Below are 24,337 nucleotides of genomic sequence, written 5' to 3'. Positions count from 1 at the left end.
TTCCCTCGCAGAGGCCCCGCTGCGGTGCCCGCGGCCCGTTGGGCAGGAGGAGCGGAGGTTTAGGGTCATCCATCACTAGGAGGCCCGGGTGGGGACCCGAGGGAGGTGTGAGGGGTGTGCCCCGTGTGCCCTAGGAAGGGGCTGCAGGAGAAGGACAAGGTGTGGCTGCTGCGGGAGCAGAAGCGCAAGAAGAAGCTGCGCAAGCTGCTCAAGCGCCTGCAGAACAACGACACGTGCAGCATGCCCGGCCTCACGTGCTTCACCCACGACAACCAGCACTGGCAGACGGCGCCGCTCTGGACTCGTGAGTGTCCTTCAGGCCTCGGTGCCCCTGACAGGAATGGGGGCCTGGGTGAGCCCGGACAAGAGACCCCATGGGCGGCGCGCTCAGGGCTCTCCCCCCTGCCCCCCTGCAGTGGGGCCCTTCTGTGCCTGCACCAGCGCCAACAACAACACGTACTGGTGCATGAGGACCATCAACGAGACCCACAACTTCCTCTTCTGTGAATTTGCAACCGGCTTCCTGGAGTACTTCGATCTCAACACAGACCCCTACCAGGTAAGGAGGACCCGCCGGTGAAGCCCAGACTCGAGGTAGCAGGTGCCCCCAGGGAGAGTAGCGCGTTCCCGGTGTGTCATCCGAAGCCAGGAGGGCAACGGCTCTGGATGCCTGGCTGCTTCCTCTCTGCCTCCCTCGTCTGAAAGCCAGCTCTTGAGCAGGCTTCATAGGAACTTGGGGAGAGGGAGAACTGTAGGTTCAGGGCTCCCGTGGTCGGGCAGCGCACGGGTAACAGGCAAGGCGACACCTGCCCAGCTCTTTCCTCACTGCTTCCGCATGTTAACTCTCCTGCACACGCACATCACCTACGACGAAAGGAGCCAGTCTCTGGCGGCCGGGACGTGAGTCCCTCTGCATGCAGCCGGTCACCACGCCCGGTGTCGGAGCCTCGGCTGCTCAGTAGGGCAGCTCCGGGACAGCCCAGAACCCGGGGTTCCAAGGAAATCCTGATGGTTTTTCCCTGAACTCTGATTTTTAAATGCCAGCAACTCCACTGCTTTGTTTTAATCACCACACGCTGCCGGTCTTTCTCCTTAAGTAGGGGGTGGCCAAGGGGGATGTGGGTCAGTGGGTCACGGGCGGCTCCTGATAGGAGAGGACCCAGGTCGCTTGCCATCCCTCCCACCCCCCGCACCACACGGCTGCTTCCCTTTGAGAAGAACCAGGCAGGTACAAGCGAAGGTGCTAGAAACGGGGCTGGGAAGAGCTGCTTCCTTCCGAGGCCTGGTCATTCCCCGGTGGCGCCCCCAGGAGCCCCGCTGAAGCACACAGGCGATCTTTCATGAGCTTTCTCAGGGGAGTGGAGCTGGTGGGCCTGGGAGCAAAAGGGTGGCCTCAGAGATTCCAAATTCAGGCCTTTGCCAGAGGCTGGCATGAGCAGGCCACCGTCCTCTGGCACTTTCTACCCCCAATTCGCCTGAGATTAGCCCCTGGTTGGTAGAAGAGGCTGGGGAGGGGGCCCTACACACAGCTGCCGACAGCCTCCTTCCCCAACCAGCTGATGAACGCCGTGAACACGCTGGACAGGGACGTGCTGAATCAGCTGCACGTACAGCTCATGGAGCTGAGGAGCTGCAAGGGCTACAAGCAGTGCAACCCCCGGACTCGGAACGTGGACCTGGGTGAGTAGGTGCCCCAATACAGGGCCTGCCGAAAGCGGGGTCACCACAGGAAGTCATGTCTAGTCTGAAGTGTGAACCTGGAATCTCCAGGAGCCCGGGGTGGGATGGCTGAAGACCAATCACTGGGTTGGGTCTGGAGGCCCCATCCAGGCAGTTGGCTTTCCATGGGCTGTGGTTCCTCAGAAAGGCCTCTGAGCCATGGGCAGAAAACACATGGAATTCTTTCACATTTTTCCCTTTTGTTCATTTATTCATTCAACAAACATTTGTTGCGAACTTAAACTTGGAACCCTACCAGAAGGTGCACGTACTGCCTGACCACGTGAGAGGCAAACACTAGTAGGGACAGGTCTCTTGCTTGTGTGGAGTGAGCAAAACAGGATGTGATAGTGTGACAATGGGAGGGGGTCAGGGGTAGCTCCCTCCGGGAAGTGACCTTTGAACTGAGTCGTGACAAAGCAGCAGGAGTCAACCAGAGAGAAAAGTGGGGGGCTAGCCTTAAGAGATTTGAAGTGGAGACTCTGAGGCCTGTTGAAGTTGCAGAAAGGCTGCAGCCAGAGCCAGGAGGGTGGTGGCAGGGCCTGGTGGCGGCAGGGAGGCCGGGGAAAGGGCTCGAATTCATAGTACTATCAGGCAGTCAGATGCAGGGTTTCGGCCAGGGAGTGAGATGCGACACTTGCCGAAGGGGACCGTGATGGGGAGTCGGGAAAATAATACTTACCGGGGAGACCTGGCGGGGGGCTGGACTCTGGTGGTAGCAGTGAGAACAGAGCAGATGCTTCTCTCGGTGGGGAAGCCCACAGAACGCGGTGACGAGGGAGGGGTCAGAAGTGAGGGGTCCGCCAACTCGCGGGCTTTATGTGGCGTAGGCGACATCGGAGACTCCGCTGAAGTTCAGGATGCCAATCAGATACGAAGATGGTTTTTAAAAGCTAAAGGAAGCTATTTACTAGCCACAAAACACGCACAGGGAGCAGCCCTCCAGCCTGCGGAGGGCCTTGAGGAGCGCTGGTCTGTATCTCGGGCCCCTAGAGCTCCTCTCGGGAAGAGGCCAGCAGCCTAGAAGAATCGCGATGCTGTCGTCAGCTGGTTACAAACGGGCCAGCGCTTATGCGCCCACGGACCCCGTGGCAGAGAAACGCAGCTGGAAAGGGGGGCTCATCATCACAGCTCTCACCAGGGCCCCCCCACCGTGGCCATGGGGGGACTGCAGTCCTGAGTGCATCAGGCGTTCATGGGTGCACACCAGCCTGACCCTCCCGGTGCCAACCCTGGGGGAATCAAGTCCTTGTTTTGTGAGTGAGGAGCGCGAGCAGGCGGGCCGGTTCCAAAGCCTGCGCGCTTGGTCTCACTGCCGTGGCCTCTAGGAAACCTGCCGGGCGTATGCGTCCAGAAGTGGGCTCTCCCTTCTGCCCTGCTTTTCCCAGGGCCCCAGCCTGCTGCTGCTTAGGGGTTCATGCCCATTCGTGCCTCCCCCACAAGGCCAATGCTGAAAGACCAAATCAGGTCCTGAAGCTGGTCAGGCGAGCCCAGATTGCAGACAAGGTACAAGGCTTGCTGTGGGTGCTAGGAAAAGCTCACCTCATATGCCACCATCAACCAGGGTTTCCGATAAAAAGCTTAACGTATCTTTAAAAAAGGCAAATGGGAAGGCGGAAAGTTTGTCATGTGCCATTTTGTCCTAAATCACATTCTATTTTGTTCATCTCTCTCGTTTAGGACTTAAAGATGGAGGAAGCTATGAGCAATACAGGTACCAGTTTCGTTTTTAAAGCCTGAGGCAGGCCCCACATCTCGGCCCACCTAGTCTAAACTCTGAGGCTGCAGGTGTTCCAGGGAGACCCAGCCCTTATTCGGCTCTGCCAGGGGCTCGCTCCCCCAAGAGTCCTCCTTTGTGTAGCTCTTTGGGGGTGACTTACTTCTCTCTTGGTGATGGTTAACACTCATTCTCCTTTTGACACCTGAAAACTTAGGCAGTTTCAGCGTCGAAAGTGGCCAGAAGTGAAGAGACCTTCTTCCAAATCACTGTGAGTTGAGGAGCCAGCTTAGAAGTGTAGACCTGGCTCCTGCTTGCTTGTCTTGCCAGGCTGTTCTGTGTGCGTGCGGGTTCCTAGCATGTCGCGTGCTCCACTAACCCAGAGGAAGCCTGTCCCATAACATGTTTAGACCAATGCCTTGTCTAACACTGTTCTGAGACAGTAACCGGTGCTCAGTAAACTCCAGGTGTTCCTTGGAGGTGGAGCAGCGTTTAGATCCATAAAGGCTGTGGCGCGTGCGCGCTCCTCGGTTCAGAGTGGAGCAGGTTGGCCAGCCTCACTCGCGGGTATCGAAAACATCCAAGCTGCTCTCCAGCGGCCAGGGTAGGGGGGTGGCGGTGGAGGTGGCGCTCCAGTCTAAGAGAACCGCACAAATGGGGCTGCAGTTTGTCTAGTTGAATCCTCTAAATCATCAAATCATTGGAAAAGCAAAACCCGGAGTTAGGCTTAAACAGTGGCAACTAATCTGCCGCTAATTGCCAGGCAAGCGGACCTCATCCGTGAGCTGCCATCTGCAATCGCTGGTCTACCATTTCTTTCTTCATGCGCCTATAAACCCGTGTGGCTTTAACAGGACAATAACCCAGCTAAGTGTTTCTCTGGTGCTCCCTGAGTGAAGGCACATGATCTTTAAATGCCAGTTAACTGGGCATGTTAAGCAAAGAACTGACAATCCAGCTCTTAGGCGGTAACAAGCCCTTCCCCGGTGACCTAGAAGTATTCTAAGCAGCATGGCAAACACTGAGATGAGTCTGCTTTGTTCTACAGGGGACAGCTGTGGGAAGGCTGGGAAGGTTAGGAAGCACGAGGCGGCCCTCCAAACACAGACATCGTCTGAGCGTACAGGCAGTGAGACGCTGCGGATAATTCCATCAAGCAGGCCTACACGTTAGCCAGGAGGTCTGAGAGACAGCTCGCTTTCAGTCAACATGGCAGATCTGGAAGAGAACCATCAGGAGTGGTGCATACTTCCACAAGTTCATTTTTGCCCCTGCTTTTGCTTTGGATTATACTTCACCAGCTGCACAAAAGGCATCTTCATACCCAAGTCGCCACTAACCCTCTCAACAAGGGAAAAACAAAATTTTTCTTGGAAATCTCCCCCAAAGGGTGAAAGTCACTGGAATTTTTTTTTTTTTTTTTTTTTTAAATCATAGGGGAAAAACAACCCCGTTTTAAATCCTTGTAATTTCTGGTTCATCACAAAGAACTAAGCAGCAGGACAGAGGCAACTTACCGATGCCGGATCCAGCGCAGACTCAGCAGTGAGTCCGGAGCACAGAGGCAACCTCTCTCTAGCTGTGCGCTCCTGGTTGCCTCTGAAGAAACTGACTTCACTGTATATATGTGACTATTTACATGTAACCAGCGTGGGAACTTTTAGGGGAATCTGACTAATAAGAAAACCCAGTTTTCAAGCGTGGTGGTGTCAATAAATGCTCAGTGGCCAGTGTAAAAGAAAACTCCTTGCAGTTGTGGCCATTTCTATTCCTGCCCGGCTATCACCTCCCCAGTATTCATTCCTTTGTTACCTGTTCCAGACCTGATGTTTTTTAAAGTACTGAAAAGAAATGATGTATGTCCCAAGTTTTAACAAAATTGTATTTGTAAAGAAATTTTGTAGTCTATTGTCATACAATGTTCAAAACCGCAGCCAATGGCCAGCAGTTGGTATGAGGTAAATTGACATTTTGTAAAAGGCCATTCTTGGGAGTCTTTTGGTGTGTTTGGTTTTTTTTTTTTTTTTTAAGGCTACCAGTGAATACCTTCTTGGAAGCAGATGCCTTGGGTTTAGAGGGCTTTTTAAAGGGGACTAGATATGGGCTGTAAATTAATGATTAAAATTTACCACACTTCAGGGGCCTCACAGGTAAGTCTCTCAGTCCACTGTATCAAGAATTTCACTTTTTTGAGGAGTATTAATCAACTGCACAGCAATTCACCTCAACCAAGACAAGCCTTCGTTGGGCCAGGTGGTCTAACCTTGTAAAGACGGCCGTCAGAATTCCAGAATGGAAGAAGCAGGAGTCATCGCCCCAATAACAAATCCGGAGGCGACCCCAAGCACTCCTTTTTGAGTAAGTTCCGCGCTTTCAACGCCCCAAAGCCGCCTCATGTAAGTCTGCTTTTAACCTCACCGAAACTGCTATCAACATTTGATACAGACTTGCTTATTAACCTTTTCTTTCACCCTTAGTCTAGTAGGGAATTATATTTTAAAAAGAAAAAGGCAAGCTCTTAAGCTTCAATTTTAAATAGAAACCTTTATTTACAATGACATCCAAAAGCGATCAGCGAAGCAGTCATAGCTTACACCCAACCATCTCATAAGTTATCCCACCTGATTTGGATTCTTTGCATTGTAAAGAATGATTTAGATTTTAAGCAACATTTAATGTAAACTTGATTGAAACTGAATTCATTCTCAATACTGTAAGTCAATTCCTGAGAATTTAAATATTGCTCTCAGAATGACATTTTCATTCACTTCGAAATTCTACACACTAGAAAGAAAACACCCTGCTCGTTATTAAACATCTGCCTTTAGCTGAACAGCAGCTCTTATTCCTCTGCAGCAGGGGGAACTCACCTATCTTAGAGGTTTCACGCCTATGAATTTCCCACTTGTCAACATAACTCATGGCTTCTGCAAATAAAAAGGGAACTGGACAGGCATCTGGGGAACTGGCAGTTCTGTCTACTCCCCAGCTGCACCTATTTCTGGATCAAAACTTCTAGGACAGCAAGTCAATTATGTTCTATAATATCCTACCCCTATACACCCCAACTCACCTTAGACATTAAATAATGATTAAGCAGTCCTGGATTGATATTTACACCATTCCATCACGATGCACAATTTAGAAAAGTGGCATCATAATATGAACATTAACAATGAATTCCTATTATTTCAAAGGAAGAAACATGTATCTCCTTTATATCATTTTGATCTTTATAAAATATATATTTATATTTATATATCTTTGGATTCAGCAAAAAAGTAGGTACTGGAAATATCTCACATTCTAAAAGCAGATGCAAAGATTAGTTTACCCAACAGATACCAAGGTTTAAAAAAGTGGTGGGAGGTGACGAGAGGTAGGCAGCAGGAGTACAAAGAGAATTATCCGAAAAAGATAAAAGGGCAAAAAGATAAAAACAAATTATCTCAAGACTGCGTCTATTAAAAGAAAATCAAAACCTTAAGTTTGCACCAATAAAATGAAAAAGTAGAAAATATAAAAACATAATCACTTCACTTTTCTTCCATATAAAAAGGGAGTGCTGCCTTTCAGGTAGCCTGGAGTCAGGACTGAGGAAAAGAATCATAAAACTTTGTTTTGTTTTTAATTTTTTTAAAGGAAAGGTAAGAAGAGCACCACTCTACTCCTCCCCACACACCACTTACAGGGAAGTCCAGCTCCACACTGCCACCACAGAGCCTCCGAAGACACTGACTCGGCCATGCGTCTCCAGACAGCAGAGTGTGTTGTCTGCAAAGTGCAGGCCACTGTGATGGAAGTTTACGGATATACAATCTAAGGTTTACTTTTAACAAGTGGGGTGTGGGGAGGCTGGTGTCGAACTCGCATCTACTCAAGTGGTAGTTCTGCAAATACCGGATCTCACTTATAAGAAAGTCAGAAATTAAATGATCTTACCTTCAGAAACACCTTGAAAGACTGGCTAAATGTGTGAAATTAAAAATTTAAAAAAATTAACTGGCTCTAAGTTATTGCTAGAAAATGACACCAAGGCTAGCCAGAAACATGCGAAAAGTCATATGTATTCCCAAAACCCAATTTCATTCAACTGTTGGAAACCGGTAAGTAAATCAAATAAAAGGAGTGAAACTCAGTATTTCTCCCTATTCTCAACTTCATGGGACCAGCATCAAGGAGTAGCAACAGCAGAACAGGCAGAGGGCTGGAGAGGGGGCACGCACAGGCACTCAGCTCTGAACTAGGACAACTTGGCTGTTGTGGGGGGCAAGTGCCCTAAGAAATAACCACGACACTATTCTAATTCTCAGGGATGGAGAAAGGATCACATCAGTGGAATGACAAGACAGTTGAGCCAACACAGAAACCACACATCAAGGATTCTTCTCCTGAGATCTCAATGTGGGATTCTGGTCTAGCAACCAAAACCTTAGAGCACACCTGAAGTGGATGAAGAGAAAGCATATGCAAATTTCTTTTTAATACCATGAGTTGCTACTGTTTAATTTATGGACTGCTTAAAATCCCAAGGTTCTTTTTTAAATCAAACTGCTTGATTTTCAAATTCTTGATAGCTATTTTTAAAAGTTTTCCCCCGTATCTATTTTTCCCCCCAAATTAACAAAGTGCTTAGTTCTGGCAGAGGAATTTTTTTAAAAAAATTAAAATGCCTACATCTAAACAAACAATTTCTTCAAAAAGCTTTGAGACGAGATTGAAAAGAGCGAGGCATCTAGGGTGGGGGAGGGAGAGCTGTGGACCACTGCCCCTCCGCCAGGCCACAAAATTCAGGTGACATCTCTGCCGTTTGTAGCCTCGCCACATTGAGCTCATTGAAATCAACAATGTTAAATATTTAGCTTCACAAACTCTGTAAAAATGAGTTATGACCTACAAAAAAAAAAAAAGTATGTACATATTTTACATAATATCTTAAAGGTCATATTTACAAAAGAAAATCTATTCACAGAAACACTTCGAGATTCTGATTCAGAATGCAGTACCTGGCCTTGGTTTTCTGCAGTTTATTTTCCAAAAGCATTATTGCTCTACCATATAGGCAAAGGGTGACACTGGTACTTTCAACAAGAAGAAGAAAAAAATCACAGTTCTTGTCCAACAGATTAGTTCAGACAAAAACCAGGAATGTGGTTCATCATTCCTCAAGACCTCGATAATATTGCATTTATCCATTACTTTTTAAATAAAGTGCACTCAGCTGCACATTAGCATGTGAAAAATTGCTACTGCTGCAATTAAATACTGTCATTGCATTTTCCTTTCTGCAAAGCCATTTGACATCAAGGACAATTCCTGGAGGTGAAGTATAACAGTACATTTGGAGCAGATGGAAACACTAGTGAGGAAACCACCTAGGACAACCAACAGCAGTGACAGCAGCGCCACACTATCACTGAAGGACAAGAACTCAGAAACATCCATCCCACAGGACAGAGGTCAACACAGAACTACTTGGTGGTGACTAAACACATGAAGGCTGGGACTGTGCTCTTTGCCGAACACTTCAGCTAGAGAAACCAGGTGTTCTAGTCTCCCTTGATAGCCCGTGTCCTCTGACCCACCTGCACTGATATGAAAGACTGGACAGCCAGGAAGAAAGAAGTGACAGTTTTGTGATCAGTAACGCTGTTACCTCCAGAATCACAGCCCTAAGAGGCAGAAGGCCAAAATTATTTGAACACCGTGGTACACATACACAGGAGGGAAGGGGGAAAAAACAAAACAGGTAGATATTGCGCTTCAGCTTAAAATCCAGTCCTGCTCAAATGACGTCACTTGGAATACCCTGATGGGAGATCAAAGCCGGTCCTTTCTTCAAAGCCCACACATCTGAAACAATGACTTCCCAGTAATCCTTGTGCAGTGTCACCTGTGCAATGATTTCCTTGGAGTTTCTGGTGTAGATATGTCAGCAGTATTTCTGTGAATGAACAGAAGAAACAGGAATTAAGGTACATGCTGTGCACAGCTCAGAGCAGCCCACAGCTAAGCCCGCGCTGGTGGCGTGGCTCTGGCTGACCAGTCAGGGACTGACAGTACTCCCCACCCAAGCTTTTTCAGTGACTATTTGTATGTTATACATCCAAGCTTAAAATCTACCTACGTTCTACCTAAGGCTTTGTTTCTCTTCAGAAAACATGAAAAAAAAAATCTGACAAAGGCAAAGAACAGTCCCATCTCGCCCCGTACCTGGTCAGGACCCATGGGCATCCCCGACATGGGCATGGAGTTCATGGTCATCTGCCCCATGGGGCCACCGGCGCCATTCATGTGGACCATACTATACGCAGCAGGGCTCCCCTGGTGGGTAAACTGCTGCTGGGGAAAGGAGCTGTAAAGAAAACATGAGATTACCTCCCAGGTCACTGCAGTAACACAGGACACACGCACAGACAACAGCACGACTCTGTCAAATGCTCTTCATCAAAGAACAACATCACAGAGAAGACTCCCCAACAACCTGCCTTCTAATCTCACAGATGTCGTCTCAGCACCCTTAGGTACACACACAGTAAGAAAGATTATCAAGGTGGAACAAGCCGAGGACATTTTCTAATACAAATCCATTTGCTCTCCAGTCAGGACAGGCTTAACTAAAAAAAACATGAATTCCCCAAACTTTTGGCACTAGAATACGAATAACTTTTTAAAAGTCCCCGTTCTTTACCTGTTCCTGGCCAGGTTCCCTGATGGCCAGCCCTTCATTTCTGAGGACTGATACATGGGCGTGGCCTGAGGGTGCTGCATCATGGGATTCTGCGAGGGGCCCATTCTTGATGACATCATTGTATTGGGGGGACTAGACACTCGACCAAAGGCTGGATCTGGTGGTTGTCCCATCCCTTTAAAAAAGAAAAAGAAATTACAGTGCTCAAATGCTTCTTAAAACATCAGCTTTCCACAATAATTTTATATTCATTTTTAGGAGGGTAAGGTGAGTGCTAAGTATAAGATATAAAGTTTTACTGGAAGATGTTACCTTCCAGTTATTTTTGCTTTTCATCAAGATGACAATTAGAGTAGGGGATTGACTGCAGAAGGTTAGTTACTTGAAAGGAAGTTACTTCCGTGGGTTTTCTGTATGAAAAGGACTCCATTTCACACCATTCACTTCACTCCATCCCTCTTGAGAGAACAGATGAGCTACTGGCCTGTCTGGCAACAATGCACCCTAAAACAATCTCCCAAGTGGATGCCTATAGTCTCCCATGTTCTGGAACCTCTCAGTGACTGACTTGAAAAGATACATTATTGTACATGCTGTTATGAAAATATGTCCAGGTCACCAAGAAAAAGAACTCCAGAGCCCACACAATGCATTCCTCTCGCTTACTTGCCCAAGCATTCAGAGAACACAGAGTTCTATACTAGGCCATAATTAGGGGGAAGAGCCTTGCCGTCTTTCTTCCAAATTATGGTATGAAGAGCTAAAAAATACACTCGACTAAGTCAGGTAGAACTACAATTATAACTACTTGTGTGCTGCAGTAAAGAGTTTTGTTATTTTCATTAATTTCACTTTTCTTGTGAAATAAGAAGTGAACAGTATTTTTGGTTGTTTTTACTATTCAATAGATAGGGTGACTCTTACATCTCCTCAGAAGCTTACTTTGGCAAAGACCTTTTCACTGTCAAATTTACCATAATTTGGCGGGTATGGAAACTGCTGGGGTGGAGCTTGCGGCATGGCAGGTCCTGCCAAAACCCCGTCCATGCTGGGGGAAGCAGTCACATTGGGGGGTGGGCTGAAGGCCTGAGTTTGTTGTTGCTGCTGTTGCTGCTGCTGCTGCTGCTGCTGCTGCTGCTGCTGCTGCTGCTGTTGCATCATCATGGCCACTCTCTGCTGTCGGAAGTGGTGACTGAGGAGCTCTCTGCTGCGCTGGGCAACCATCTGGGCGTTAAGAAAACCCTGCTAATAGCCGAGAGAACACGTAATGACACATAGTGAGAAACAGTCAATTTCATATATATGTGTGTGTGTATGTGTGTGTGGATATATATGTGTGTGTGTGTGTGTGTGTGTGTATGTATATGTGTGTGTGTGTAGCATATGCCACATTAGTTATCAAAGAGGGGGGGGGAATATAAAAAATACCCCCTGGCTCTACTTTCAATCCCAAGAAGGAAAATGCACAGTTCTCATTTGGGTGAAGGTCTGCTGGTGGAGGAGGGAGGTCATGTGCACTATAGGAGTCTGGAAATTATCTGGGGCTAGGAGATGAAAGCAGACAAATGTTCAAATTTTGTTAACATAGTTAGAAAATGTATCAAAGTGAGAAACATTTAGAGGTAGAATATGAGGAAAAACTTTGAAATAAAAACTACAAGGGAACAAAGGGCAGGGCTGAGAGTGTTTGGAAGAGGGGGGTTGAAACAAGATGTCAAAAAATAAAAAAAGGCTGGGTTATACTCAGATAAGCAGGAATCTATCCACCACCAGCACCCCAGCACCAAGAGGGTCTTGCCATCTCTTTAAAACCTTCTGAGAGAGGCCGAGGAGCAGAAGTTGTATGCAGGGTAGGGGGTGACATCTGATCAAGGCCCTGAACGGCTGGGAGAGTTCATCTCCAAAAACCGAAACTTTTTGGACGGCATCCTATCTCAGCTTATACAGACATCCAGTCATCAAAAAACCACATAGGTTTCCCAAATGGGCCTAAGACAGTGAAAATTGGACAACTTTTTTTTCCAAATAGTGATTATGAACAATATTTCAAACCACAATGATATACTTGTGTACTCATCTGGTTCGTGCAAACTAATACCTTAATACAATCTCCACTGTGGGCTGGAAGTAAAGAACTTGAATATCATCCCTCCCACTATGAGAAGTCATCTCAGGTTGTCACTAACAGTAGGATTATTGTACTAATTATTTTATTCTTCATACTTCTTATATTTCAAATTTTAACCCATGAGCATGTGCTTTCATAAACTAAGAACAGAGAAAAGTCTATATATTACTTTAAATTCCTAAAAGTGATGGCTATTTTCACAACAAAGCAACTGGTCACAAACGGAACTTAAAAAACATGAATCAATGATTTTAATCAAAGCAGCTCTCCTCAGATTCTTCCTCATCACCAGCAAGGAGAGATAAAGTGTGATGGGGCCATGGATGATTTCTTAGAAATTATGTGTTTAACCAATAATAACTGAGCGCCCAACCACTGTCTGGGAATGTAGCAGTAAAGGTGAAAAAGACCTGAGGTCTCACCTGGGAGTTGACTGGGGGCTGCATCATGGGCCTCATCACCGCAGCCCCGCCAGCAGTGGGGTTTTCCATTTTCATTTCAAGTGCCTGACGGCTCTGATTCAAAAACTGGGGAGAGAAAGGTTGGTTAGGATGCAAATGGAGCATGTCAGAGAGTCCAAAATAGCTTTCCAAATTCTCAGCACCACCCAGTAAAGTCATGATCTCTCCAAACACATTAAACAGGTTAAGTCACATCAAAGCTGAACTGGTATATTTTCACACTTTAAAAAAGTTCATGCAGCAAAGTCCTTGGTTGGCGTACGAAGAAGCTTTACTGTTTGGAAGCAGGAGGAAAAGCACAAGTGCAATTTTGCAGTTCAAAGAATATCTACAACTCAAAACTCAAAAGAATTTATAAAGTCAGACTTTCTCGGACTCATTTAGGCCATTGGGAAAATAGCTTTAACTTGATCAGAATAATAGTGAATAAACAACTTCTCCTATTACCTCGTTTCTAGAAAACTTACATGAAAAGAAATAGTAAAAAGTAAAATGATCAGACACAGCTTTCCCCAGCACCAAAACTGACTTTTGGGAATAGTAATACACTGAGAGTCTCTGGTTTGTTGGAATCTAAACTCTTTCACTTGTCTTGCTTATATGGTTCAGTTTTGCCACCTTTTGTAACTCAGGACACCCCAGACACAAATCATGTAATTAAATTTTAAAAGGTGTGTTGAGGAGTAAGAAACAATGGGAAAAAATAGAAGTCTTACCTCAGAATATTAAAAGAGCTCAAGTTCTATAAAACATCTAGGAAGCAGAGATTCCACTAAAAAATAATGCTTAAATCAGTGTTTTAAATATATGGCTATTAATGTTAAGACTTTTCAAAAAATACAAATTATCTACCTTTAAGACAACATACAAAGCTATCAAAAAACATTTTTCTTTTCCTCTAAGAAAAATCCCCTCAACGATTTTTACTTTTTAATCTATACAAGGGAATGTTCTTACAGAAAGGTACCTAATTATACCATGACGACTCCCTAACAAGGAACCCTCTGAACAAATAAAATGTTGTTTAGAAGTGGAGAAAAAGGAATTCCTTCAGTTCAGAAAGGACAGAGAGCCAGTAGCAAGAGCTCTGAAGAACAGTCTGAAAATGAAGTAGACCAAAGGGAAATCCACTCTGGGCAAAGCAGAGTATGTGACAGTTACCTGTTGGCCCTGCAGCCTCTGCTGAAGCTGCATTCTAAGTTGCTTAGGGGTGTTGGTCCGGGGTCTCATGATGTTGGCCCTAGGGTGCATTCCTTGGAGAGGAAAATTGCCTTGCTGGTTCATCTGATTCATCATAGAGTTGAACGATGGTGCTTGTCCCTGAAGGTTAAAGCCTCCCTGCATTGGAGGCCCCTGAGCTGGGTATGTCTGCCCATATAATGCTGCCTTTTGATCCATCATTACTGCTGCTTCTTGGCCTTGGAAAGCATCCTGTTTGGGCTCCAAAGCTTGCCCCTTAAATATCAAACACATGAACGAATAATGAAATACATCTGGAAATACAAAAGGTGTCTCAAGCTCTAAAGAAGGTAGGGGGGTAAAAATCAATATACGTGAACAATATTGTTGAAACTCTGAAAAGCAAATCATGCTCTGCCTTGTCTTGGCTGTGTTCTAGTGCTGAGGACAAGGAAGGTTGCACACAGATAAACAGTCATTATCTAGAGCGTACTAAGTACCTGGAGAATTATTATTTGTTTCAGTACAGAATTCTGGACCTTGTGGCAATGTGGACAATCCATGTCAAGTATAAAATAAATTAAAATCAGTATAATCAATGAATTCTCATGCAGTTTATACAAGAATATTTTTCAAGGTGACAAGAAATGATTTTTGGCAGAGAGAGCTAAATCAACAAAAACTCATCTGCTACCGTGTATTCGTATCCGTGTGTGTGGGGGGAGACCATTTTTATTAAATGCCTGTTAATGTGCCAAATATCCCTTCTCAACATGCTAAGGATGTGTACAAAATATTGGTCAGGAGGTGACAGAAAAAGAGGCTAAGAATGACTATTCTGAAGATGGGAAGGGCCTGTCCGGTACTGCATTCACCTTTATTTTCTTATTCTGAGCCCAGAGCACCCAGCCAACATGCTGGCCTCGCTCACTGTACTTGATGCCCCACTCCCACTCTGAGCAAGGGTCCCGTCCCTTTACCAGGGTCTCATTATCACCTGCCTTTCCTTGAGGCCTCTATGACATCATGTCTACTTTATCTGTGCGGTTCCCTGCCTGGTGTCTGTCTTACCCAGTGGGATGTAAGCTTTGGAAGAAATAATTTGCTCACTAGTGCTCCTCAGCCTCTAATAAAAGACCAATTAACATACAGAGGACAAATATTTGTCAAATGAAGGAATCAAACAAATAACTAAACATATGCAAAGTACTGCTGGAGATCAACAAAATAAACACCAGGAGAAAATTTTTTTAAAAATCTAAATGACAGGTCTCCCCGGTGGCGCAGCGATTGGGCGCTGGGCTGTGAAGCTGCCCACAGCCTCTGTAGCACCAGTTCAATCCCTGGCCTCCAGCAAGGGTCCCACATGGCACACAGACCTCTCCTGCCATACCTGCTGCTCCCCTCAGCAGTGTACCTCGGTCCTTCTGCCTGTTCTGCTCCCCGCTCTGGCTCTGGTGAATTCTCTCACCCTCCCACACTTCTGACTGTACCCTGTGCTTGTATAAATAAGTAAATCTTTAAAAAAAAAAAAATCTAAATGACCCCCCCAAAAAAAACATGTTTAATCCTGCAAATCAAAAAAATGTAATTTAAAACAAGAATCTCTGTTGCCTATCACACTGCCAAAGATTTACAAGAACCATGGTCGGTATTTGTCGCTTGCTCACTCACGCTGAATGTGTTCTTCCGTCTACCCAGTGAGCCACAGCAGGACTACGCTGGGGAGGGAGGACTCGAAACAACACATTCTGCTGAGGAAAAGCAGTCCTGTGACCTTTCAGGAAAACAACCTGAAAGCTGAACTAAAATATGCTCTTTTAACCCAATCATCCTTTCTCTTGGATTACAGCTAAGAAAACAGACTATGAATAACCTGTAATTCATAGAATTATTTGATCAAGAGTATCTAGGAACAATTTAAATTTTCATCAGTAGAGAACAGATTAAAATAGTGTTCAATGTAACAGTTCTATTTGGCCATTAAAATTAAAGGTATGTGAAACTGGAAAAAGACTGGTAACTTTCCTAAGTAAAACAGGTGTGTTAAAGTCTACTCCTATTTTTTAACAATGTATTCAAAAGTTTGAATGATTCTTTTTGTGCCGGGATTCCAGAAGGTTTTTACCCTTTTTTTCAGACCCATTTTTTGTAATTGTCAGATTTTTATAAAATGACCACTAACAATTTTTATCATTGGACAAGAAAATCTATTTCTACCTTAAATAAAATTTTAAGAACAGTCCAGGATTTTGGGTCACTGTGTAACCCTGACATTCACTCCCAGTCACGTAAGACACCATTCCTCAGTTCCAGGGCCATATGGACTGGTAAACCTGGAAGCTAACATTGTTACCATCTGTGTTTCCCACCCTTCCTTTAAAAGGTTCTGTGACAGTGTAATTGCTGATGTACACATTTGTCTCTCTCCAATACTCTGAACATCTTTCTCCTGTTTATTACCGAATGCACAGACCTACACAGCAAACCCCACCCTCCCACACACACACACACACACACACACACACACTCTTTAACTAAAACAGCTGCTAGAAAACATACCTGTTTCAAAAACACATATTTATGGATGTTATATTTTCATAAGGCTGCATAGGTAATTGGGAATAGGAGATGACATTGTTAGGACGTCACAAGCTTTCTACTATAAATAAGTTTTGTTTAAACTAACATTAAAAAAGCTAGCTTCCTCGGCGTATACACTGTTTGGGCACCAGAGAGGTAATTATAAAAAATAGGGCATCTAATATAAATAAAAAGTAGCATTTTTAAAACTATAGTTTTATATCATTTCTATGTTTGCCTAAAATTTGACATCTTTATAATGTTATAGGTTGTGGGAAGTAATGTCATAATTATAAAGTATATTTTCTAAATTTATTTTTTTTAAAGATTTATTTATTTATACAAGAACAGGGGTACAGGTCAGAGGTGCAGGAGGGTGAGAGAATTCACTAGAGACAGAGCGGGGAGCAGAACAGGCAGACAGACCAAAAGCACTCCTGAGGGGAACAGCAGCGGGCGAGGCAGAAGAGGTCTGCTGCGCCATGTGGGATTCTCCCTGGCTGGCCAGTAATTGAACCCGTGCTGCAAACAGCTTCACAGCGTGGTGCTCAACCCGCTGCACCACCAGGAAAGGCCCATATTTTCTAAATTTAAAGCTGTTATTCATGAATGAAATCATTAATAGGAAAATACACATACAGGCACTTTCACACATGGCCTCAAGGATGTGCAGTTAACACATGTCTACACACCTGTATGTGTGTACACACACACACACACACACACACACACACACTCTCACGCAGTCAAGTTAGACACCATTCCTCAATTCCCCAATTTCCATATTAATGCTACCTACTTGATTTACAAGTTCAGGGATGCCCAGAGCTCTGTCAATTTCTTCCAGGCCTGTGGCATCTGTGTTGCTCAAGAGAGTGTGCAGCTGGTCCAACAATGCTCTTTCATCACTCTGGCCTTCTAGGTTAGAAGGTGGCCCAAGGAGATCATCCAGGGTATTCCTAAGAAGTGGCCTAAAAAGAAACTTGCTATCAACTTCAATGGAGCTTTTTCTCTCCCCAACAAAAGACAACACACTAACACATGCACAATAATTTTGATATACTCAAATACTGTAAGTATAAAAAACAATAAACCAACCAAGCAGAGCTAAATGGCATCAAATTGAACTTTAGGCCCACAATTTTAAACCAGGCCATCATTAACCACCAATCTAGCTTATTCTACCCCTCAATCCTACCACCAAAATGTATTGATAATTCCTAGACCCCTAGGCATTAGGAGGATACCAGAGATTGCAAGGATGGAGACTGGAAGCGAGGAGAGACTATATGCTTTTTAAGACTACCTATAGGAATAAGTAGTAACAGTTATGATACTTGAAAGATGGGAAAATCAACAAAAGAACGGAAGAAAGGATAGAAATACTGGACTATCAATGACCTGAGCCTGGGACCTGCCAAAATTAATTTTTCTTAAACCTGGCCTACAGAACTCATGTATCAAGTATAATACAAACTCCACACCCACAGCAAGGAGCCACAGTTCTCCAACACATCAAATAACATGGGGCTAGACATTATCCTTCCCCAAAAAGATTCTCTGAAATTGAAACTGTGTTCTCGAGTGCTCGGAGAAGCACTCAGGTTAGTAAACTCATGTAGTTAATAAACTCATTTTGCTGCCTACTCAATATATCGATTCACTTTCTTTGCTTAATTTATGATGTAATTCAAGCTAGAATTGATCTCTCTTTCATGAAAATGAGTTGCTGACCAAATCAAGTCTAAATGAAAGACACACATGAACCATAATCTTTCTTTTGCAAAAATAAGAGTACTACTGTTCACTTTCACCATCACCTAAAATATTTTAAACAATTTTAGGAAAGAATTCCCCAGTAGTTAAAAATTAATTTTCCAGAAAACTGAGGCCTAACCCTCAGAACATCATTTATCTTGTTAAACTGGTGCCAATGTATTACTGCATTATGAAATTATTACATTAGAACAGAGAATCATCTCTCATATAAGCTATCAGTCAATGGATCAACAGCTGAACAACACAGTTGTCTCTCCTTCCCCCACCATGAACACCACTGCTTGCTGTTTCAGACTCATTTTGACACACAGCTGAGAAATACTCGGAAAGTAATCGAATATACTTAAGAGTTTCTCTCATTCTCTTTTGGGTTTGTATCTATGCTCTGACTCTTATCTAGATAATCCAAAATTAACATTTTCTACATAAGCAACAATAAAGTCCCACCTGTTTTGAGTTCCATGAGGGCCTTGTTCCATGGATAACATGCCATCTGGCCAGGAACCAGTTTGGTTAGATGGTGCCGCTTGGCCATAAGGACTAACCCCCATTCCCATGGGAATCTCACCAGGTCCTGAGGAGAAAGACAAAAGGATAAATTTTCAAATAAGCCAATAGCAAAAATTACCCTCAGACATCTGATTTTCTTCCATGATGGGGATGCGTACGCATTTGTAGCATCTGCTGATGTTGCTGCTGCTGATGATGATGTTGCTGCTGCTGCTGCTGTTGCTGCTGCTGCTGCTGCAACATTGGCCTCACTCCCGGAATGCTACTGGACCGAAGAGGCATAGGAGGCATTGAGCCACCCATGGCTGCTCTGGGTAAAGCCGCATTATAATCTGCTCCTGGCCTTCCCATGGGATTTGAACTCATAGGATCCAGTCTGCCAGCCTTTGAGTTTGGTAAGCCCCAGTCTCCTGAGGAAGGGTTCTGATTCACAGTCACATTTCTGCTTGGTCCACCTAAACAGGTAGAAATGATTAAGTCTTTCCCATAATATGATGAAATCTCTCTTGAACAGTTACTGTACACAATATCAGTCCTGACCAAAAAAAGCATATTGCTATCTTAACAATAGAGCTGACCAACTATGAAGACACTTTTGATTGGCCACTAATGCCAAATATCCTAACAGATTAGAAAATGTCTTAGACCAAAAGTTTCCTGAAAAGCTTAAATAATAAGGACACAGAATAAATGAAGAGTACCCATGAAAGAAACATTATGTTGCTCAAAAACCTATTACTGGTCCTCCCCGATGGCGCAGCGGGTTGAGCACAGCTCCATGAAGCTGTCCGCAGCCTCTGCAGCACGTGTTCGATTCCCGGCCGGCCAGGGAGATTCCCACATGGTGCAGCAGACCTCTCCTTTCTCGCCTGCTGCTCCCCTCAACAGTGCTTTTGGTCTGTCTGCCTGTTCTGCTCCCTGCTCTGTCTCTGGTGAATCTTCTCACCCTCCCATGCCTCTGACCTGTACCCCAGTTCTTGTATAAAAATAAATAAATCTTTTTAAAAAAAAAGCCCTATTACACCCAACTGTTTAAATGACTATTTTACATTTGTTTTACCCAAAAAAAGTTTTAATCATACATATGAGAAAACATACCCATATTTGAGCCATAATTTTCCTGACTATCCATCATTCTTTGATTCCCACCCAACACAGGTTGCTTTGGTAACATGGGGAAAGCACTGATATTCTTTACTGGAGGACTTGAGCCAACAGAAACAGGGCTATCTAGAGACGCCGCCCGGTTATATGGAGGACGAATGGGCTGCACAGACTGTGGGCTCCTCAGACCTGCTGAAACAGACACATGATACAAGAATATCAACACAAAAATAATCAAGCACAAGTCATAAAAACCAGTATCACCTTCCCAAGTTGTCTTTCTCATTGAAACAAACACTGTCTTTCCTATACAAAACAAACTCTAAGTATGCATGTGTGCGTGTGCACACACACGAAAGGCCGCAAATTCCAAATAAAGTAGGAATAAAAGTGGCACTGTTAGCTGAAGTATCAGGCACCGTTCTTGAGCCCGATATGGCAGTGAAGTGACTACTGCTTCACTTTCTACTGAATGGTTTACCAACATTTCAAACTCCTACGTTCTTCCATATGTATATGTAAGTGGCTTCTCGGTTTAAAATTGTACCAAATGAGATGCCATCTAATAAACACAGAATGAAAGGTAAAATTTCCTCATAATTTGTTTGATTTTTTCCAATCTGTTAGATCTGAGTATCCATTTCAACACAGAAAATTTTCAATATCACTGGATGATTAACCACCATCCTGGAAAATTGTGAATTATGTTTTTATTGATGCATATATCCTTACTGAATTGATGACAGGGAAACACAGAGCTACAGGAGAAAAACTGGGTAACACCAGCATCACCAAGGAAGAAAAGTCTTATAGCAAAGGATGAGATTAAGTGTCACAGGACAAATTTGGATCTATAGCTTTGGTTGCTTTTTAATACAATTCTCTGTGTCTAAGAAGAACATAAGCACTAGTCCTACAAGTAATCTGAAACAACCAAAAACCAAAATTTTCCTGTGTCATGATTACTGATAATACTCATTAGAATGGGGAATTTTAAAGAGAAAGCTTTTTTAAACATACACTACATATGAGTAAGAAATTGAGAGGCAGAGTGTATGTTTTAAAGATATAAATGCTAGTTTGATCCTGATTTTAGTTTAAGAGTACATACAAGTATGCAGAAAAACTTAAAAGGCCTTAAAAATAAAACCTAGTTGTTTCTTACCCAGAGAACTAGTTCCATGAAACATTTGTTGCTTGGTTCCCATATTACTACCATTTGTGGATATGGAATTATTGTAAAAGTCAGTACTAGTCAGATCACCAAGAATAGCATCCAGATTATCCAAGTCTCCAGGTCCCTGAAAATAAAGTTTTAAAAATTAATCTGTGCATCAGATACAGAGGTATAAACAAAGTCATGAGAAGAAACTATATGACTCGGGAACAAATAAACCACAACGGTCACCTGTAATGGTAATGCCCAATTTAAAGCTGACTTCATATGACTCCCCCACTCCCACCTGCCCCGCCCCTAATATTCATCCCCAAGGGTAAGAACAGTTTAAACTACTACCGTAAGCCATTCAGTTTGGAGAAAATTTCAAAAGGGCACTTTTTTTAATTTGCATTTGTACATTTGATTCTCAAACATAGGATGCTTTCCAGCTAACATTCAGGACCATTAGCTGACAGATGCCTGAATCTACAAATAACTTCTGAAAACAAGTATGATTAATAATAAAAACAATGGGTATGATTAATGATAAAAGCAACTCTCCAAGAAGACAGTCATAGGTACACTTTAAGAAGAGGTTTTGTTCAATACATTTGGAGAACACTAGTTTAAAAAAGAGACATTCTAAGCAGAAGGCTTATCCAAGACTTTAATTTGCTCAGGCACATTTACCAGCTCCCAAGAGGTCAAGAAGAGTTTGCGAAATGTCCATGTAGAATGCAAACATGTACACGAAATTTGGTTTTTAGTAAAAATTCTGTTTAATGCAAAAGGCTTTTTTCCCCATTTCTTTCTACCATATCCTTAATAGTCCAAGCTGCTCATTCCACAGCAGCTTCAAAATGAAAATTTTCAGGTTGGCTACTTAGTAGTTGCAGTCACATTTAAAAACATACAGAACTGCTATTTCTAAATTGCATCATAATACCACTTTACTGGTGCCCAAAAGAATTACAAATAGCTGGGTTAATTTCCATTAAGTAAACCTAAAATAAAAAATAAGAACTTGTACAGCACATTGTTTTCTAACACAGAAATGTAATGATGAAACACAAAGACTAAGCTGGGATACACAGAAAAATTACCTCTTCATTTGCTTCTGTCTTAATTTTAGAGTCTTTCTCTTGACTGGAGCTGGGAATGGCAGAGCTGCTACACTGACTCATCTTACTATCCAGTCCCTCCACTTTGGGCTGGAGTTCTTTAGAGAGGGCATCACTGGGATCATCCCTGTCCAGCAGGTATCTAAGCAGTGCATTGTTCTCCTTCTTCTTAGGACTCAGTTGCTCCTGCTTGACATTCCCATCCCCACAAGACGTTGTACTACTGGTGTCTTTCCCAGTGGCCTCTGCAGTGATTTTTGCTACTTCGGCTGGAGAATTCCCATTCTGCAGCAACTTGTGCAAAATCCGGTGCTTCTCTTGCAGCAATGACCCATGCATATTGGGTGTGGAAGACACTCCTCCAGAGGTTGAAGAGGAGACCCCCGAGGGGCTAGTGACACTGATAGAAGCATCTTTACAAGTTGAATCCAAGGGGGAGTCAGTCAAGGAGGAATGACCTCGGTCATCAGAAGAACAAGTAAGTAGCTGCAGTAATTTTTTATGACCTTTGCTTTCCAGAGGACCCCGCTGAATCTCTGATCCTTCAACATTGCCCTCCTTACTTTCTTTGTCATTGAGGTGATCCCTACTATTTGACTGACACATTGAACTCTCCACTGGATTCTGGTCACAGAACAAGCCTAGGGGACTCTTGGAATCCTGACTACTGACTTTACTTGGTTGGGTCATATTCATGTTGGGAGAGTTGTCCAATTTGGGACCTGGTGAAGAGAGCGTAGACAAAAGAGAAGTCCCCACCCCCTCACTAATAGCTTGAAGAGCACTGAGAGAGCTGCTAGAAAAGCTGTGACTTCCAGTGTTGCCAGAAGACCCCATGGGAGAGTGCACACCTGGATTTGGAGAAAAATTAGAAAATCAATTAGACTAACAGATGTTACAAGAAAAGACCAATTAACTCTTCAAACTTTTACTATAAAATGAATTCATTTTTCAAGAACTGCAGTAGTATGAAAAGAATTACTGAGAAAGGAAAAGGAAATGTCAACACAAATACCTGCAACAGGAGAGAACTGATGTGAGGCCATCTTTGGACTCCCACGATTACGAGGAGAAATCATGATATTCTGCTGGGTCGAGCCGAGACCAGGACTCCCATGGGGGGAGCTACTCCTGTTGAGACCATAACTATTGTTCTGGTAGGAAGACGGAGACTGCATGCCTGGCCCAGGGTTCACTGCAGGCATGTTGCCAGCAGCCCCATACCTGGCCCCACTCATCTGCCCTGTGGTGCCGGAGTCAGTCAGGCCATAGGTTCTGCTGTTCAGCATCTGTAATCCTTGGTTTGGCGACATGCTCACACCACCTACAGAACTGTTGCACCCAGGTGCCGGAGGTCTTACGCCTTGTCCAACAGGATTTGGGTTTGGTCTGTACCCATTCTGTTCCCTACAAAAATAAAGGGGGAGGGGGATGATGTTGAAGCTACTAGAAAATTTCAGGCACATGAGTTAAAACTTTGAATTAGATTTTTTTTTTAAAGGTGAAGTGTCTAGAAACTTAATGTCTAAGCACCATTCTAATACCTAATGACAATTTCAATGTAGATACTAATTGCCAACCCAGTAACATTCCTTAATTAAAGTTGCAGAATCTAAACAAGTGACACTACCACAGCACAGTGAAGGAACCCCACCTCCCTCCCCCCGGGGTTTTACTAGAGCATCTGGGGTTAAGCTGGAAGTGCCTGAAAAATCACTCAAGGTAACTAATGGATAAATATTCCCCTCTGTCATACGCTGCTCACATTCCATGTAGCAACAGCAGCAATCCTTTATCCTTAAAGTGTATCTTCAAAAACTGTTCCTTCAATCCCTAAAAGCAATGTAATCTATTACTAGAAATGAAAGATAACAAAGGTAATTGGATTTTATGTACCTTTTATCCACTGGATTTCCCATTCCCCTACTTGCCTAGGAAGCAATTACTTAATGATTATTCATTTTCCCATAAAAACATAACTTAAAGGGCTCCCAGGTGGCGCAGCGGTTGAGCACTGGGTTGCGAAGCTGCCCACAGCTTCTGCAGCGCCGGTTCGATCCCCAGCCACCGGGTGAGGGTCCCACATGGCCGCAGACCTCTCCTGCCGCCCGCTGCTCCCCTCAGCAGTGTACACTTCGGTCCTTCTGCCTGCTCTGCTCCCTGCTCTGGCTCTGGTGAATTCTCTC

General features: G+C 44.0%; 2 protein-coding genes across 13 annotated transcripts in view; one reads left to right on the top strand and one right to left on the bottom strand.

Moving 5' to 3' along the window:
• Positions 1–7,428, top strand: part of SULF2 (sulfatase 2) — an 85,935-nt gene extending 78,507 nt beyond the window's left edge. For 2 of the 4 annotated variants that reach the window (XM_054698117.1, XM_037499966.2), the window contains exons 16-22: positions 135–304; positions 417–559; positions 1,557–1,680; positions 3,400–3,433; positions 3,654–3,707; positions 4,485–5,794; positions 7,079–7,428. In XM_054698117.1, coding sequence (XP_054554092.1) covers positions 135–304; positions 417–559; positions 1,557–1,680; positions 3,400–3,433; positions 3,654–3,707; positions 4,485–4,515 — 556 coding nt within the window. In that variant the 3' untranslated portion in view covers positions 4,516–5,794; positions 7,079–7,428. Of the gene's footprint in view, positions 1–134; positions 305–416; positions 560–1,556; positions 1,681–3,399; positions 3,434–3,653; positions 3,712–4,484; positions 5,795–7,078 lie in introns of those variants that run through there. The other 2 variants (XM_054698119.1, XM_054698122.1) reach the window with 1 other exon arrangement.
• NCOA3 (nuclear receptor coactivator 3) overlaps positions 4,897–24,337 on the bottom strand; it is a 111,256-nt gene continuing 91,815 nt past the window's right edge. For 5 of the 9 annotated variants that reach the window (XM_037499938.2, XM_037499898.2, XM_037499907.2 and 2 more), the window contains 13 exons: positions 23,167–23,558; positions 22,134–23,002; positions 21,037–21,172; positions 19,866–20,063; positions 18,926–19,222; positions 18,705–18,831; positions 17,278–17,449; positions 13,878–14,171; positions 12,678–12,782; positions 11,102–11,372; positions 10,128–10,302; positions 9,650–9,791; positions 4,897–9,380 (listed from right to left, as the gene is read on the bottom strand). In XM_037499938.2, coding sequence (XP_037355835.1) covers positions 9,369–9,380; positions 9,650–9,791; positions 10,128–10,302; positions 11,102–11,372; positions 12,678–12,782; positions 13,878–14,171; positions 17,278–17,449; positions 18,705–18,831; positions 18,926–19,222; positions 19,866–20,063; positions 21,037–21,172; positions 22,134–23,002; positions 23,167–23,558 — 3,190 coding nt within the window. In that variant the 3' untranslated portion in view covers positions 4,897–9,368. The remainder of the gene's footprint in view (positions 9,381–9,649; positions 9,792–10,127; positions 10,303–11,101; positions 11,373–12,677; positions 12,783–13,877; positions 14,172–17,277; positions 17,450–18,704; positions 18,832–18,925; positions 19,223–19,865; positions 20,064–21,036; positions 21,173–22,133; positions 23,003–23,166; positions 23,559–24,337) is intronic. The other 4 variants (XM_037499946.2, XM_037499931.2, XM_037499914.2 and 1 more) reach the window with 3 other exon arrangements.

Source organism: Talpa occidentalis, unplaced genomic scaffold (genome assembly GCF_014898055.3).
Source record: "Talpa occidentalis isolate TD23 unplaced genomic scaffold, MPIMG_talOcc4v2.1 talOcc4.10, whole genome shotgun sequence".
Classification (NCBI taxonomy): domain Eukaryota; kingdom Metazoa; phylum Chordata; class Mammalia; order Eulipotyphla; family Talpidae; genus Talpa; species Talpa occidentalis.
This window is presented reverse-complemented; position numbering and strand designations above follow the sequence as displayed.